At 46.7% G+C, this 18,750-nt stretch overlaps 1 protein-coding gene across 8 annotated transcripts in view; it reads left to right on the top strand.

Annotated features, from left to right (window-relative positions):
- EFR3B (EFR3 homolog B) overlaps positions 1–18,750 on the top strand; it is a 124,159-nt gene that overhangs the window by 84,245 nt on the left and 21,164 nt on the right. For 7 of the 8 annotated variants that reach the window (XM_083733253.1, XM_083733251.1, XM_083733254.1 and 4 more), the window contains exons 4-10: positions 2,432–2,582; positions 4,081–4,202; positions 9,184–9,333; positions 11,606–11,740; positions 14,063–14,141; positions 16,240–16,375; positions 17,620–17,781. In XM_083733253.1, the coding sequence (XP_083589379.1) occupies positions 2,432–2,582; positions 4,081–4,202; positions 9,184–9,333; positions 11,606–11,740; positions 14,063–14,141; positions 16,240–16,375; positions 17,620–17,781 (935 nt within the window). The remainder of the gene's footprint in view (positions 1–2,431; positions 2,583–4,080; positions 4,203–9,183; positions 9,334–11,605; positions 11,741–14,062; positions 14,142–16,239; positions 16,376–17,619; positions 17,782–18,750) is intronic. The other variant, XM_083733255.1, reaches the window with a different exon arrangement.

Genomic DNA, 18,750 nt, shown 5'->3' with positions numbered 1-18,750 from the left:
GAAAAAACACTGCTCCTTTTCCCTTATGGGGTACTCAAGAGCCCATATAGAGTCCTTAAGTGGGTTCCCTATCGGTAGAAGAAAATAACAGAGGCCAACCAGAGAATACTGAGAAGCAAAGCAGCTAGTAAGCCTGATCTTTATTAAACTGTTGCAACGGGGTCCTCTCTCACCACACGCAGGAGGGGGGAGGAACACAGAACAATGGTGTGCAAGCCCTTATTTAGACTTTTAAAACTGCCCACCCTGTGGCCCAAGACCACCCCCCAAAACATCATACATACATCACAGAAGGAGGCGGTCTACAGCAGAAATCCTGCCTGCCAGGATACCTGATAATGGTCACTGGTCGTATTACCTGGGCAGCCTGGGCATTCTTTCGTGATGGTAAATACTTTAGTTCCTGAGTCCAGGTCACAGGCTCACCCTATTCATACACAAATATGCCCTTGCAAGCAAAAAGACAATGGGAAGGCTTTCCCCATTTGCCTCCCTTCCTGCCGAGGAATATTTGAGGTCACTGGGAGAGTTGAAATGCCTTCAGGATTGCTCTCCTATACTATTTCAGACACATGGTTTATATATGGGTTTGCCTTGTACATTTATGAACATTTAATTTATATTTGAGACCTTAGAATTCTAACAACAGAGTAATAGAATCATAGAATTGCAGCGTTGGAAGGGACCCTGAGGGTCATTTAGTCCAACCCCCTGCAATGCAGGAATCATAGCTCAAGAATCCCTGGCAGGTGACCACCCAGCCTCCCACGAAGGAGAGCCCACCACCTTCTGAGGGAGTCCATTCCCCTGTCAAACAAAGGTTTAGTTGGAATCTCCTTCCTAGAATGATAGAATCCTAGAGTTGGAAGAGACCCCAAGGGCCATCGAGTCCCACCCCCTGCCAAGCAGGAAACACCATCAGAGCACTCCTGACCTATGGTTGTCAAGCCTCTGCTTAAAGACCTCCAAAGAAGGAGATTCCACCACACTCCTGGGCAGCAAATTCCACTGTCGAACAGCTCTTACTGCCAGGAAGTTCTTCCTAATGTTTAGGTGGAATCTTCTTTCTTGTAGTTTGGAACCATTGCTCCGTGTCCGCTTCTCTGGAGCAGCAGAAAACAACCTTTCTCCCTCCTCTATGTGGCATCCTTTTATATATTTGAACATGGCTATCATATCACCCCTTAACCTCCTCTTCTCCAGGCTAAACATGCCCAGCTCCCTTAGCCGTTCCTCATAAGGCATCGTTTCCAGGCCTTTGACCATTTTGGTTGCCCTCCTCTGGACACGTTCTAGTTTGTCAGTGTCCTTCTTGAACTGTAGTGCCCAGAACTGGACACAGTTGTTATTTGAACATTGGTTCTGGTCTCCCCTTGAAGCAGCAGAAAGCAAACTTGCTCCATCTTCCATGTGACAGCCGGTGTTCTTCATCTTCATCTTCATCATCTTCTTCTTCTTCCACGATCACTCGTAGCCCAGTAAGATTGTCCTTCATGAACACGGTCTTAACAATGAGTCCGTAAGTGACTGCGGAGGCCAATTCTGGATCCACACGTCCTTCCACAGTGGGGACATTGGTTTCCAGGCGGGAGTTGATCACAGTGAGGGTTTGCCAAGCGTGCGTTCCTCCTAGCACGTTTCTCCCTTTTGTCCTGAGTTCGAGTGTCTTCAAAGCCCATGACACCTTTGGGAAAGGCTGTTCTCCAACTAGAGCAGCCGCAGGCCAGTGTTTGTTGACCACTGGCATTACGCTTTCCATTTTAAAGTTCGGAATAAAGTAGTTGCTTTGGAAGGCGATCATCAGGCATCCGCACAACACGACCAGTCCAACGAAGTTGATGTTGAAGAATCATCGCTTCAACATCTTCTGTGTAACAGCCTGCACTGCAGGGGGTTGGACTAGATCAGGGATGTCCAAAAGGTCAATAGGGATCAATTGGTCAATCCCCAGGAGGATTTAGCAGATCACAGTAGATTGCTGGCTCCTCCATCCGGCTCTGCCCCCTTGCCCTGCCCTCTAGATCGCCAGAGCGGAAGTCAGAGTTTTCACAGTGAGGCTGACTGTCTCATTAGGAATCTCTTGGTGAGCGCCATTTTTTTATTTATTTGACTTAAGCTGCTAAATTAACGGATATTTTCTCCTTAGAAAAAGCTCAACAACTCTGACCTGAACCCCCCTAAAAAGGGGTAGATCACTGCCAGATTTTAATCGTGTGAGTAGATCGCAGTCTCTTGGAAGTTGGACGTCCCTGGACTAGGTGACGCTACAATTCTGTGACCTTGTGACTGGATAGCAATCAGCTTCCTGTGTTCCTTTGTATCTTTTGGTGACTTTGAGCGTTGGCTTCCCTTGCTCTCCTTCTAACCCAGTAAGGGATGGAGTCATTCTAAGGGTGGTTTTCCATTTCTCTTTCTCTGCTTGCCACTCTAGGTACGTCTGCATCGCGATGGAAGCCCTGGACCAGCTCCTGATGGCCTGTCACTGCCAGAGCATCAATCTTTTCGTGGAGAGCTTCCTGAAAATGGTGGCCAAGCTGCTGGAGTCAGAGAAGCCGGACCTGCAGATTCTTGGCACAAACTCAGTAAGCGCTGTGAGATTTGCAAAGTGTTGCATCTGAGGAAGAGGTGCAGGTAGCAGACTTGGCCAGGGCCTTTTCAACACTGGCTCCGGCCTGGTGGAACGCTCTGTCTCATGAGACCAGGGCACTGCGGGATCTGATTTCTTTCTGCAGGGCCTTCGCCTCTTTCCTTTTTCCTTCTGTGATGGAACTCCTATTTGGGGACTTCCCTGGCTTTTTTCTGGCCCACGTGGGGCCAGTCTGGATAGCTGGCCCTTGGTGAAGATTTGACGTTTTCATTCCCAAAAAGTTTTTGATTTGCGTTTCTACTGAAACGAGGCTGCATTTTAATGTTGTACTTAATCTTGTTTTTAAGTTCTATTTTAATCAATGGTTTTTACTTGGTGTTAGCCACCCTGAGCCCGGTCTTGGCTGGGGAGGGTGGGGTATAAATAAAAATTATTATTATTATCATTATTATTATTATTATTAGTCCCTCCTCCTCAGAGACATGGCTTGGCAGGGTGGCTAAGCAGCTGAGCAGTGAAGCAGAGAGTCCCTGGGCCCAAACTTTATTCATTTCTTAAAATTTATAAACCGCTTAGACCTGTAGAGTTGGGTGGGACCCCCAAGGTTCATGAAGTCTGACCCCCTGTAATGCAGGCTGTCACATGGAAGGTGGAATACTGTGTCCAGTTCTGGACACCACAATTTAAGGAGGATGTTGACAAGCTGGGACATGGGCAGAGGAGGGCGGCCAAGATGATCAGGGGTCTGGAAACCAAGCCTGATGAGGAACGGTTGAAGGAGTTGGATACGTTTAGCCTGAAAAAGTGGAGACAGAGAGGAGATATGAGAGTCATCTTCAAATATCTCAAGGGCTGTCTCATGGAAGATGGAACAAGCTTGTTTTCTCCTTCTCTGGAGAGTAAGACTCAAGCCTATTGATCTCAAGCAGGTGCCTTCAATGTGCTCCTGCTAAAAGCATTCTTGCTTAGATGAGCCTGTCCAGAGGCTGAGAACGTTGATATAACAATAACAATAATAATAATTTATTTGTACCCCGCCCATCTGGCTGAGTTTCCCCAGCCACTCTGGGAGGCTCCCAATCGAGTGTTAAAAACAATACATGAATACATGAATGATATGAATTTCACAACTAAACTTTAAAACATACAAAAGTTAAAATACCAAAGCTAAATTCCCCTTTAATTCCCTCTTTAAAACAATAACAACACAAGAGTCTTCTTTTAAAAGTAGTAAGATTACTTGCATTCAGTTCACGCTATGATCCTGAAGGCAGGCTTTAGCTTGTAGTTACAGATGAGAGTGTGGGTTCATCTCATATGGGGATTGAGCCCACGTGATGCTCCAGCTCACACAGACAACATCCCTCCGTGTGGAGAGGAAGAGCTTCCGTATTTCCCTACAGAGTGAGAATTGGGCAAGAGCGTTGCATTTTTAAAATTCATGTCTCCCACCTCTTTCTCTGCCACCCTGCTCCCTGTTTCCCTGCCTGCAGTTTGTGAAATTTGCAAACATTGAGGAGGACACCCCGTCGTATCACAGGAGCTACGACTTCTTCGTCTCTCGCTTCAGCGAAATGTGTCATTCCAGCCATGACGACATGGACACCCGGACAAAGTGAGTACCAGCTGGATTCATCCATCCATTCACTCCATTTTTATCTCACCTTTTCCTCCAAGGAGCTCAAGGTGGTCACATGATTCACCAACTCCCCATTTTATCCCTGGAACTGGCTGTCAGGGTCTTACCTAGTGAGCCTCAATGGCCTAGTCTGAATTTGAACCCTGGTCTCCAAGGTCCTCGAATCAGAAATTTGTAGAGTTAGAGTCATCTAGTCCAAAGGATCATTAGGCGCGAGTGATCATGCTCTTCTGAAGTTTACTATACAGTGGAAAGGAGCAGCCAAGCATACTAGGACTCAATTTCTTGACTTTAAGAAAACCGACTTCATAAAACTTAGGGAAGTGCTGGGTGAGATCCCATGGACAGTAATACTAAAAGGAAAGGGAGTTCATGATGGCTGGGAGTTTGTTAAGAGGGAGATAGTAAAAGCACAACTTCAGGCAATACCAATGAGACGGAAACATGGAAGGTGCCTAAAGAAGCCAGGGTGGCTATCTAAAGAACTTTTAACTGACTCCTTCCTTGTAACTTGAAGTCATTGGCTTGAGTTCTCCCCTCCAGTTCAGGAGAAAACAAGCTTGTAGAGTGCGTAATATACACAGGCAACCTTACTTCTTAGCGCCCCCTGGAAATCCCACTGCCCCCAAGGGGCTCTACCGCCGCTGCATTAAGCTGAACCAACACCTACTGCCAAGGGGATTTAATTGGGCGCAAACAGGCCATGGCGCTGTGCAGACCCACAAATCCAAGAGGAACCATAGCAGGAAACAAAAGACATGCTAGTTTTGAGGCAGTTAGTCACCAATTGCTCTTAGAGGCCTCCCTGGAGGCACCTTGTTCTGATCCGACTCCCGCGCCCTGACCTCGACTATTCATTATCCCTCTGAAATGCGGCACCCAGCTTTTGTCGAGGAGGGACAAGGCATTGAAAAGGCATCTTTGGCAGGCTAATTGCAGGCAGAGATTGTGTGCAGGGTTGCGGGGAGCACTGCCTGAATCGGATTCAAGACGGAAGCGCTCCTTGGGTGGCGGAATAGAGGGGTGGGTGGGGAAAGGAAGCCCCTGCTGGGTTTTTTTCCGAAAGCACCAGGAGCGGAGAGAAGCTCGGTTCGTGGAAAGCAACATTCATCTGGCTCTGCTCCTCGTAATTAATCCTTTGGGGAGGAAGGAGTCGCCCCCGCCGAAAGGGAAAGGAAGGTGCTCTTTAAACACTCATGCTAAATGAGGTTGCAATCGCCTGCTAGGGGTAGGTTCACCTTCAAGGAGTCCAAAAGGGACACTCACACCCAAAACTGGTTTGGCACAGATCTTCCAGCAAAAAATAGAACCAGAGGGAAGGAAGGACTCAAGCTGGCTTCCTCAAGATGACAGAGGCCACACCTCCTCCTGTGGGTCTTTGCTGCATAGAATTGTAGCGCTGGAAGGGAACCCAGGGCTCATCTAGTCCACCCCCTTGCAACACAGCTGAAGAATCCCTTGCAGATGGCCGTGCAAGCTCAGCTTAAAAACCTCCAACGACAAAGGGTCTTCCCCCTTCCGATGGAGCCCATTCCACTGTCGAAAAGCTCTTACCACCAGAAAGTTCTTCTTGATGTTGAGTCGGAATTTTCGTTTTCGTAATTTAAATCCATAGGTTTGGGTCCTCCCCTCTGCACCAGCAGAAAATAGCCTTGCTCCATCTGGTACGCAGGCTGAGACCCTCCCTGCCCGCAGACTGTCTCGCCAGAGTGGTGCATGCTCTAGTTATCTCTCGCTTGGACTGCTGCAATGCGCTCTACGTGGGGCTACCTTTGAAGGTGACCCGGAAACTACAACTAATCCAGAATGCGGCAGCTAGACTGGTGACTGGGAGCAGCCGCCGAGACCACATAACACCGGTCCTGAGAGACCTGCATTGGCTCCCAGTACGTTTCCGAGCACAATTCACAGTGTTGGTACTGACCTTTAAAGCCCTGAACAGCCTCGGTTCAGTATATCTGAAGGAGCGTCTCCATCCCCATCGTTCTGCCCGGACATTGAAGTCCAGCACAGAGGACCTTCTGGTGGTTCCCTCACTGTGAGAAGCCAAGTTACAGGGAACCAGGCAGAGGGCCTTCTCGGTGGTGGCACCCGCCCTGTGGAACGCCCTCCCACCAGATGTCAAAGAGAACAACAACTACCAAACTTTTAGAAGGCATCTGAAGGCAGCCCTGTTTAGGGATGTATTTTTAATCTTTGTTGGAAGCTGCCCAGAGTGGCTGGGAAACCCAGCCAGATGGGCGGGGTAAAAATAATAAATTACTATTACTATGACTATTTTTATTATAGAACCAGAGAATCTTAAGAGTTGGAAGAGACCCAAGGGTCATCTAGTCCAACCCCCTGCAATGCAGGAATCTCTGCTAAAGCATCCCTGACAAATGGCTATCCCACTTCTAACATTACTGATATTAATATTACTGATATTTTCAAGAGGAATATTACTGTTGCAGCTGTTAGACTGGTTTCGCAGTCCCAGGGCTGTGGAAGTGCTGATGATTTAAGCAAATTATCTTTTTTTAAAAAACCCAATACAATTTCTTACTTTTATAGTAACATGAAAAAGAAAACAAAAAAGTTCATAATCACAAATTTAATTCATACATCTTATTTTTTCTTAATTAATTAATTGATTTGTTTTTACCAACAACCAAAACACAACCAGTGAAAACAAACAGTGAAAACCCACAGGGAGCTGATACATAATCAATAATAACATATTCAAATCAACCATATGTACCATTCTATATACCTTTACAAACCTCCCTCCACAAGGTTTATTTAACTTTTAACATTTTAATTGCCCCAAATTGTTCAAACCTGCCCAAATAATTCAATTGGTTTTCTCAAACCAATCCTCCTCCTTCTCACTGACCTTAAACCCTTTCATTTAATGTATCTTCACAGTTAGATATTCTAAGATTGTAATATTTTTTCCTCCATTGGTTCACCCGTAGCTCTTCTGCATTTTTCCAATTACTCACTATAACCTGTCTGGATACAATTACCATCAATTTAACCCATTAACAATCCTCTTTTGTTTTAACTCCGTGCTACTCAGGCGAATAAGAACCATTAATTTAGATATTTCCACCTTCCTACCCACAATTCCCAATATTTCTATACCAATCTGTTTCCAGAATTCATACATCTTAATTGACTTCCCACCCCTCCCCCTCCTGGTTCCATTATTTTATACTTATTCATGCACATCTATAGAATCTTATATTCTTAACAGTCCCATTTTAACATCTTATTCATGTTGTTACAAGTGACCTTTAGAAGTTCAACTAATGTAGAAACCTATACACAGAGCTTGCAATATATGCCTTAAACATTTCCCCTTTTTAAAACAACAATGTCCTTTTCTTTCTTGGGTTTCAAATTTTGTACTATGTCATGCATAGTTCTATAGTTTGTTTTGCCAATCTTCTTCTTCTTTGGCGGTAGCTTCTGTCAGGAGTTCAGCCTACATTCGAGTAGGACCCCGGCAGAGACACATGCCCGACTGGCATGTTCCCTCCCTCCTGGTCAATCGTTCGGGAGCTTCATTAGCTTTCTTCATCCTGAACATCACAGCGACAGATGCCAACCGACACCAGCACACTTAGGGATCCGCAGAGTCTTCACAAGTCAGCATTTTGGCTAATCTACTTTATTTACATATAAACCCACACGGAGCACTGCAACATGGCTCCCTCTCTCTCTAGCATCAGACAGCAAAGAGAAAAAGAACAAAGGACAACAGTCCCACTTCACGGAACACAGTAACACAAACATCCTGTCTCCGTCACTTCCCACTCCCTGGAGTCAAAATATATACTGTCATGTGAAAGACAACAATCGCATGACTGCAATCATGGAGCAGGAATTCTAACAGCTTCTTCCTTCTATAGGGATGGGCAACTCAAGCAAATTATCATACCAACCAAAGAACAGCCTGATGACTCTTGCGAAGCCCACAAATTAGAACATAAAAAACCTCTGTCGAGAATTTTACAGTTAGAAGGGACACTGAGGATCATCTAGTCCAACCCCCTGCAATGCAGGAAAATGCAGCTGTCCTCTGCGATGATTGAACCTGCAAACTGTGGCATTATCATCACCACACTCTAACCAACAGATGCTTCTAGGTCCAGCTTTTACTTCGGCAGATTTAAGATCAGTGAGATGCTGCAAAAGAGCCTTCCCCATATTCCCTGGAGATCTAATAACAGAGAAGTTATTAATCTCTTATGTAAAAAAAGGAAAACAGATTTTTTTACAACCTCAGTTTTTAAGCAGAGCTTGGATGGCCACCTGCCATGGATGTTTTAGCTGAAGTTCCTTCCATTTCTGTGATTCTGTGATTCCATTCTCTAAGACTCTCAGGTTAGAAATAGTTATGTAGCTGAGAGCTGGGGGCAGATGAGAAGCTGTAGCCCCAAATAGTAGTAGTAGTAGTAGTAGTAGTAATAATAATAATAATAATAATAATAATAATTTATACCATGCCCATCTGGCTGGGTTTCCCCAGCCACTCTGGGCGGCTTCCAACCGAATATTAAAAACAATACAGTGTCAGACATTTAAAACTTCCCCAAACAGGGCTGCCTTCAGTTGTCTTTTAAAAGTAAAATAGTTGTTTATTGCCTTGACATCTGCTGAGAGGGTGTTCCACAGGGCGGGCGCCACCACCAAGAAGGCCCTCTCTCTAGTTCCCTGTTACCTTACTTCTTGCAGTGAGGGAACCGCCAGAAGGCCCTCGGCGCTGGACCTCAGTATCCGGGCTGAACGATGGGGGTGGAGACGCTCCTTCAGGTATACTGGGCCTTTGAGGCCGTTTAGGGTTTGAAAGGTCAGCACCAACACTTTGAATTGTGCTCGGAAACGTCCTGGGAGCCAGTTTGGGAGAGGCTGAGCTGGAGGCCAGAATTCCAGGTAGGCAGCAAAAAAAGTCTCTCTCTCTCTCTTTCAGAATCCGGATGTCTGGGATAAAAGGTCTCCAAGGTGTGGTGCGGAAGACGGTGAACGACGAACTTCAGGCCAACATTTGGGACCCACAGCACATGGATAAGATTGTCCCTTCCCTGCTCTTCAACCTTCAGCATGCGGAGGAGACTGAAAGGTGAGTAACTTTCCACCCAGGGGAATCCTGGAGTGGGAATGCTGTCAGAAGAACAGCTAGATCAGGAATGCCCCCAATAGCACTCGAGGGCAAGTCTGGGCACTCTCACGGAGGCATCTATCAAATAATTGAAGGCCCCTTTAAGGAGAAGAGCATAGCTGTCAACCGTCCCTTATTTGGTGGGAAGCTCCCTTATCCCAGTGCCGTGTCCCGCTGCTGTCCCTTACTGATGATGTCCCTTAAATTTCCCGGGTTTCAAAGGAAGCAGCTCCTCTCCCTCCCTCCCTGCTGGCCAGGGAGGAGGGAGGCTCCAACTGTGTTGCTTGGCTGCGTTGCTCACCCAATAAGGAGTCTAAGAACGCCTGGGGGTGGAGCTTGCATGCCTTGTGCTGATCAAATCGGCCGCTTTGCCTGGGGACTCGCCTTTGCTCAGCGCTTCCCAGCGGAGAGGTGACAGTGGTTTTCCTTGCTGCATCCCCTTTGCCGGGTTGCTGCGCTGCGGGAACCACTGCTTGAGGCTTCGTTTGGCTGCTGGCTGGGCTTTCTGCCTTTGGCTCGGAGGGGCTCAGAAGTTGAACATACCTGTGCCCGGAAAATCCCTTATTGTGGCTGCTGATCCCTTATTTTCGAGGCTGCTGGTCCCTTATTTTCAAATCTGTAAGTTGACAGCTATGGGAGAGGGGGCGTGGCTTGTGCTTTGCACATGAAAAGCCCAGGTATGATCCTCAGCATCACCAGGTATGCCCAGGTAAGGCTGCTGCCCAAAACCTTGGGCAGCTGCTGCCAAAGTAGAAAACAGTGGGCTCTGCGAGCCAGTGGACTGTCTATCTCCAAGGCAGCTTCCTGTGTCCCCGTGAGCCCCAAATTCTCCATCCATCCTGGAGGTGGTCCTCTGCATCTCTGTGTGAGTTACTGCTCTGTCTTGCTTCTTTCCTATCAGCTTCCGCTGGGGGCGAGGTGGGAAGTTATCCTTCCGCAATTGTGGTTGGGGTGGGATTGCATTTTCTCCCTCATTCCGGTGCAGCTGGGTCGCAGAATGACCCAGAGGAGGGTATCCGTTGTGTCTCTGTATGCTGGGTTTGATCCTGTCTCTTTCCTCTGAGGAACCATGACATATGGCTTGTGCAGGGAAATGTCTGCAGCTGGCTGGTTTCTTCCTGCTCTACATTCCCACATATGTCTTTCCAGGTGCTATGTGGCTCTAGGTTTACTTCAGCAGGGTCTGGGTGGGAACATGCCAGTTTACTTGCGAGATCAGCTTATGACAACTACACCCACTTGACCTCTTCGATCTGTGGAGCTGGCACTGCTATAGGTGCTACCTGATACCGATGGACATTATGTAGGAAATCAATCTTTTATTGTGACAGCATTTATCCTCTGGAACTCCCTGCCTCTTGATATCAGGAAGGCGCCTTCTCAGTAAACTTTTCAGTGCCTGCTAAAAGCATTTTTTTTGTTTAGGCAAGTCTACCCAGACGTGCAGAATATGGATGCCTGGTTTAATTTGTTTTCAGTTTGGTTGAATAGAGCGTTTGTACTGATAATTTTATTGTTTTATTCTCTTTGGGGCTTTCTGTATTCAGAAGGGGGTTATTCAGGTGTCCTACATGCCAGGAAATGAAATTCCTGCAGATCTGTTGCCTAAGGTTGTTAACAGAGAACAACTTAAGGTTTATGTACAGAGGTTGCAACTGGGTTGAACCACAGGTACTCTAGGTTACATGGAAAGGGGAAGGATGTAAGGATATAGTTCCTTTCCACCTTAAAAGGAACAGGCATGACTGTTGTGTGTCACATGCCTGTTTACATTCCAGCACAGTCTGCTGGGATCTTCCGTTGCATATTGCTTTTGCTATATTGCTGTTTTGCTGGACACGAAGGGAAGCAGACATGTTTTTTCCTTTGTTCCTGAACTATGCTGAATAAACGCCTGTAAATAATGCTTACGCATGTCTCTGTCTGCCACTTATGTTGTGAAGATTTATTCACTCTGCTGATAAGAGCGTGCTCAGCTTCTGAATGAATCGGAGGCTCGAGTCATTGATTGATGCTGTTCCAGGAACCAGAGTTCTCCCGACTGCCAGCGGTGGCTGGAGCCCCTGTCTCCTCGGCAGCATCCCAACAGGGGTGTATAAATTTTATGAAATAAATGCTCCAGCCATTTGGAGGAAACAAAACTCAGAAAGAGCTGGGGCCTTGCATTTCTGCACTGTGCAGGTGTCCAGACCTGGGTCTGAATTGAATCTGTCTTTGCTCTGTTCTCCTCTAGTCGTTCTCCGTCTCCCTTGCAAACAACCGAGAAGGAGAAAGAGAACCCGGCTGAGTTGGCCGAGAGATGCCTGAGGGAGCTGCTGGGCCGGGCGGCTTACGGAAACATCAAAAACGCCATCAAACCTGTCCTCATGTAAGTCCTTGACGATCCTGCATTGCTCCCCATTGAGCTTGCCTCAGTGGTCCCATCGGGGTGGGGGGTTGGTTTGCCTAACCAGAAGAGCAGGATGTAGGATGTTTGTGGGATGTGATACATAGATAGCAGTCAAGTACAACTTTCCTTGTTTTCCTAGAGTGGACATGCCAGGGGATGTTTGGCCCAGCCAGTAGGAACTTCCTGTTTCCTCCTGGGCTGGAGCATCCTTCCTCTTGCATGTGACTAGAGGTGGGCGTGACCTTACCTGTGCAGGTAACAAAAGCACAAGGCACGCAGCCCTTCTCCCTCTTTTTTCCATCTTCCTTTCGCCATGTGAACTGGAGTGACTGCCAGTCTGCAGTCACTGGGATTAACCCCCCATATGGGGTAATCCACATGTATATTCTTTGTAACTAAGTCTGCCTTCAGGGATCCATCTGTGAACTGAATGTGTGAGTAAACTTATTTTATATACTTTAAACAAGATTGTGGTGTGTTTATTCTTTTAAGAGGGATATAAGGGGACTTACCAGGAATCTAATAATAATAAAAAAAAACAACAAAGAGAAGGGGACGACAAAGGATGAGGTGGTTGGACAGTGTTCTCGAAGCTACCAGCATGAGTTTGACCAAACTTCGGGAGGCAGTGGAAGACAGGAGGGCCTGGCGTGCTCTGGTCCATGGGATCACGAAGAGTCGGACATGACTAAACGATTAAACAACAACAACAACAATAATTTATTATTTATACCCCGCCCATCTGGCTGGGTTTCTCCAGCGACTCTGGGTGGCTTCCAACAGAATATTAAAATACAATAACCTACTAAACATTAAAAGCTTCCCTAAACAGGGCTGCCTTCAGATAATATTAAAGGGCTTAAACAAGCCTGCAACCAGTTATCCGCTGTGTGTTTAAAAGGGGAATGTAAAACTCTGCTAAGTTATAGAACTTGCTAGCGCCAGTTAGGAAGGATATTAATAAACAATATATCCTCTCCTGCCTGCCTGAACATTCCCACAGGCTTTGCATTTGGCAGAAGCAGGCGCAACTTCAGGGGCCGAAAGCACAGGCTCCATCCAGATTCAACACTTTATGGCTCTACTCATAAAGTACAAAAAAACTAATACTCTCAGCTGCATCAGTGCCAGTTTTTTTGGTAGCCACAGGAGGGGAAAGTCATGCTCAGATCTCGATTGCTTGTTGTTGTTCGGCGATCAGCCTTCTTTATGGTCCAGCTCTCACTTCCATACAACACTACTGGGAAAACCAGAGCTTGAACTATACAGACCTTTGTTGGCAAGGTGATGTCTCTGCTTTTTAAGATGCTGCCTAGGTTGGTTTGCTGGTTTCCCACAAATCCAGCTACAGGCCTCCCCTTGTGTTCTTTCTAGGAACAGCTAAATAGAGCCTCCATGTGCAGAGGCAGTTGACATGGGATGCCGCAGGCAGACAGCAAAGGAAAGCAGAAACCTTCATGTCCTGCTCACGGACTCCCCAGACATCTATGACCAGCCACTGTGCAAAGCAACGTGGAGGACCAGATGGTCCTTTGGTCTGAGCTAGCAGAGTTATATTATAAGGAGTGGGGGAGCCTGTTGCCTCCTGAATGTTGGTGGACTACAGTTCCTATCATTCCTGACCACTGGGAGCCTCAAAAGCACCTGGAGGGCTGCAAATGCTCTCTGTCGCTGCTTGGATATTTGCATGCCCCTCTTTCACTTTCACTGGATCTGCACACAGGGAAAGCATGCTATAAATTAGCCAGAAATTAAATCGTTATAACAAAAGAAAAAGAACCCTATGGAAAACCGCAAAGAAAATTCCTTTGCTCTCTAGCGCCATCTGGTGTTGCATGTTCATAACACATTCAAAACACTGTTTTCTGACTAATGTAGCTGAGTCCTTTGTCTCTCCCTCCCTCTCTGACCAGCTATTATTGGCTGGAATCCTTAAATCAATTTTCACATGAGAAAAGTCTAATCTTGGATACAGAGAAAGGGAGCTAGCAGGTTTTTTAAAAAATTCTCAAACAAAGAAACCGAATCGTTGGTTGAACTTTGAACAAGCAATAGATTTGTTTCTCTGGTTCAGGTGGTGATTTCTAGATTCCCAGGGAGAAGCCGATTTGTTTTCTGCTCCAAGAGCTGGCTGTGTGCATTACCTGCCTTCCTGCAACCACCTGCCATGGCCTCTCACCTGACACTCTGGGACCAGGGACTGTCCTCCAGATGCTCTGGCAGGTGTGCAAGAGAGCAGGAAATCCAGATGTTTGTTGGGTGCCTCTGCTAAACGGTGTCCTTTCCCTTCTTTCCCAAAAGCCACCTGGACAACCACACACTGTGGGAGCCGAAGACGTTCGCTATCCGCTGCTTTAAGATCATCATGTACTCAATCCAGGTGAGAGTCGCCGCGGGGAGAGGGCTTCTCGTTCCTGCGCTGAAAGGAAAACGGGTTCGGGTTTTGCTTTGGCAAGGGGCAGAGCTCCACTGCACACACAAACATACATCGTTTCAACCCTGCGGGGTCCTGCGAATCCATCTGCTTCCTGGCAGACGTTTATAAAAGGATGCCTGGCCTGCAGAAAGAGGGTAGAGAAAATTTGCCTCCCTCTTTCGCAACGCTAGAACTCACAAGCGTGCGATGCAGCCGGAGATTTGCAACAGACAAAAGAAACGGCTGCTTCTTCAGTGCACGGTTCAGCTGTGGAACTGCAGAAGGCAGTTGTGGGATGTGATACATAAGAAGCAGTCAAGTACAACATTCCTTGTTTTCCTAGAGTGGACATGCAGGGGAATGTTTGGCCCAGCCAGTTGAAAACTTCCTGTTTCCTCCTGGTGGGAAGATCCTTCCTTTGCATGTGACTGAATGTGGATGGGACCTTACCTGTCCAGGTAACACAAAAGGACAGGACACGCAGCACACTCTCTCATTGATGCCATCCGTCGTTGGACCAGCTTTTTAGCTAGAAATGCTCTGTTGCCTTTCAGGGGCACAGTTGTCCCATTCAGGACCAGGGAGTCCCCCACACCTGCCTGCCCCCTGTAAACATGCATAGGTAAAGGTAAAGGGACCCCTGACCATTAGGTCCAGTCGTGACCGACTCTGGGGTTGCAGCGCTCATCTCGCTTTATTGGCCGAGGGAGCTGGCGTACAGCTTCCGGGTCATGTGGCCAGCATGACTAAGCCGCTTCTGGCAAACCAGAGCAGCGCACAGAAACGCTGTTTACCTTCCCGCTGGAGCGGTACCTATTTATCTACTTGCACTTTGACGTGCTTTTGAACTGATAGGTTGGCAGAAGCTGGGACCAAATAATGGGAGCTCACCCCATCGCGGGGATTCGAACCGCCGACCTTCTGATCGGCAAGTCCTAGGCTCTGCCACACTAATATCAACTTGCCCTCATTTACCAAACCATTTGGTCTCAACTATTGCACTCTTACCCCAATTACATTGGCAACCAGGCCTTCCACAGGGACTGTTGACATTCATTCCCATATCTTACTCCCATATCTTAGATGCTGGATTTGAACTCTAGCCTTAACTCAAAACAGACAAAGGCAAACATCCCGGCTGGCCATTGGTGCCAGATAAGATTATTTGTTCACATAAGGAAAGCATAAGGATTACAAAATGCAAGCATGCCGGAATCATTCATCAATGCATTCTGCCTAGAAGGTCAAATGCAATTAATATTGAAACCATTAGGACAATGGTATTTAACACCTGTCAAACTAGCAAAAATGTATAGAATGAGCAGTAAAGCATGCTGGAAATGTAAAGTGAAAGATGTAGATTTTTATCACATGTGCTGGACATGTGAGAAAATGAAAAAAAAATGGAATATGATCTACAATGAACTGAAAAAATTGTTCAAATACACTTTCCCAAAAAACCCGGAAGCCTTTTTGCTGAGATTGATAAGAGATGAAATAAGAAATGCAGACCAGAGATTATTCATGTATGCCACGACTGCTGCCAGAATCTTAGTAGCCCCAAAATGGAAAACTCAGGAATTGCCAACATTAGAGGAGTGGCAGGCAAAAATGGTTGAATATGTGGAATTAGCAAAACTGACCCCCAGGATCCGTAACCAAGAGGAAACCAAGTTCAGAAGAGAATGGAGTAAATTTGTGGAGTATATAAGTAACAACTGTAGAAGTTTAAAGACTGTAGTAGGATTAAAATTAATCTTATGATGTGAATAATGTGTTATTAAGAATCTGCAAAAAATGAAAGATTAATATGAAAGCCTGTTGAAGGGAGGAAGGGAAGTCTGTGCTCAATAGAGCATCGAGAAAATAAGTGGACATACGATGGTAGAATTTTACTGTATTTATTTTGTTTTGTTTATGTTAAAGAAAATTCAAGAAAAAGCATTTTAAAAAAAAAAAGAAACCATTAGGACAAGATTGAAATCTGACACCAACATTTCCACATCGTCAGGATCTTATGTTCTTTTCTCCCCTCATCGCCTCTGCCTCTTCGCTCTTCCAGCCCCAACACTCTCACCTCGTGATCCAGCAGCTTCTAAGCCACTTGGATGCCAACAGCAGGAGCGCGGCCACAGTCCGGGCCGGGATCGTGGAGGTCCTGTCGGAGGCCGCTGTCATCGCAGCCTCCGGATCGGTCGGTAAGGAGCCAGGGTGCGACCCCCGAGACGGTGCTGTCCGAGCGTTGCCCACTCCCGGCAGATAAATCTCTAGCCACCCACCTGATCCAAAGTATAGCAGGGTCAGAAGAATCGGGACAGGCCAAAGAAAGCTTTTTTTTTTGCGTGTTTAAACTGTGGAACTCACTGCTGCAGTTTAAAGCCACTATTCTTATGATATTATCACTGGCAAGGCACTGATGAGTAAGAGATCAATCCCAGACAAATCAATGGGAAATACTGGTGGGGAGTTTAGCCTGGAGAGGCATTTAGAGTTATTTTTCCCAGGGAGTCTTCTCTTCTCATGAGGTGGCCAAAGTCTTGAAGCCTCAGCTTCAGGATCTGTCCTTCCAGTGAGCACTCAAGGCCGATTTCCTTCAGAATGGAGAGGTTTGATCTTCTTGCAGTCCATGGGACTCTCAGGAGTCTCCTCCAGCACCAGAATTCAAAAGCATCACTTCTTCAGCGATCAGCCTTCTTGATGGTCTAGCTCTCACTTCCATACATCACTACTGGGAAAACCAGAGCTTGAACTATACGGACCTTTGTTGGCAAGGTGATGTCTCTGCTTTTTAAGATGCTGTCTAGGTTAGTCATTGCTTTTCTCCCAAGAAGCAGGCTTCCTTTAATTTCGTGACTGCTGTCACCATCTGCAGTGATCATGGAGCCCAAGAAAGTAAAATCTCTCACTGCTTCAATTTCTTCCCCTTCTATTTGCCAGGAGGTGATGGGCCCTGTGGCCATGATCTTCTTTTTTTGATGTTGAGCTTCAGACCATATTTTGCGCACTCCTCTTTCGCCCTCATTAAAAGGTTCTTTAATTCCTCCTCAATTTCTGCCATCAAGGTTGTGTGATCTGCATATCTGAGCTTGTTGATATTCCTTCCGGCAATCTTAATTCCGGCTTGGGATTCATCCAGCCCAGCCTTTCACATGATGAATTCTGCATATAAGTCAGGTGTAGAGAAAGAAAATGGCAGAGGCGGAGAGGCTTGTGGGATTTGATCAGAAATTATTGTCAATGAATTAAGCCCAGTCAACGCCATGCTTTCATTGCTGACACAATGGCTTGCTTCATATTTCATAATTCCTCATAGCAACCCCACCTGACCCCCACACTCTGGATATTTGCACTCCTACAAGGGACCCCTGAAGATCCTCTAGCCTGACCCCCTGCTCTGCGGAAATCGCAGGGGAGACTCCAATGCTCTGTGCACTTCTTCCAGGGCCAACCGTGCTGGAGGTCTTCAACACCCTCCTGAGGCAACTACGCCTGAGCATCGATTACGCCCTGACAGGCAGCTACGATTGCGCCATTGCCGGGGGCACCAAGATCATCAAGGAGCACGAAGAAAGGATGTTCCAGGAGGCCGTCATCAAGACCACAGGTAGGCCAAGGCTTTTTCTCCTCCTCCCTTTGAGCCAGAAAGGTCACAGCTCAGGGTCCTTTGCATTCAGGAGACTCCAGGTTCAATTCCCAGCATCGCCAGATATTCCTCTGTCCGAATTCCTAGAGAGTGGCTGCCAGCCAGTGTAGTCAACACTGCTGTGAATGAACCAATGGTCTGGCTCAGGTTCCTGTGTGTGCATTTCCCACTATTTTTGTGCATATTTTTGATCGGGGAACTTCATCAGCGCTTTCAGGAAAGTGCAGTGTGAAAGGCCCATGTCTGCGTCTTGTTTCAGGAAGTTTGAATCGGGTAGATCAGGGGTCAGCAAAGATTTTTCAGCAGGGGGCCAGTCCATTGTCCCTCAGACCTATTCGGAATAAGGGAATTTCCCTTTAAAAAAGGGAAACGTTGACAGCTATGGGGGGTGGGGGTGGACTATATTTTGAAAAAAGTAATTAACGAATTCCTATGCCCCACAAATAACCCAGAGATGCATTTTAAATAAAAGGACACATTCTACTCATGTAAGAACATGCTGATTCCTGGACCGTCCGCAGGCCAGATTTAGAAGGCAATTGGGCCACATCCGGCCCCCGGGCCTTAGTTTGCCTGCCCCTGGCCTAAAGCAGGAGTCAGTAAACTTTATCAGCAGGGGGCCGGTCCACTGTCCCTCAGACCATGTGGGGGGGGCCAGACTATATTTTGAAAAAAATAATGAATGAATCCCTATGCTCCACAAATAACCCAGAGATGCATTTAAAATAAAAATACACATTCTACACATGTAAAAACACCAGGCAGGATCCACAAATAACCCAGAGGTGCATTTTAAATAAAAGGACACATTCTACTCATGTAAAAAAACGCTGATTCCCAGACCGTCCGCAGGCTGGACTTAGAGGGGGTTGGGCCGGATCCGGCCCCCGGGCCTTAGTTTGCCTACTCAGGATGTAGATCTATTGCATT

This window comes from Podarcis gaigeae (genome assembly GCF_964106915.1).
Source record: "Podarcis gaigeae genome assembly, chromosome: 3".
In the NCBI taxonomy this organism is placed as follows: Eukaryota; Metazoa; Chordata; class Lepidosauria; order Squamata; family Lacertidae; genus Podarcis; species Podarcis gaigeae.
The sequence above is the reverse complement of the archived record's forward strand: the minus strand, read 5'-3'. Positions and strand labels throughout refer to the sequence as shown.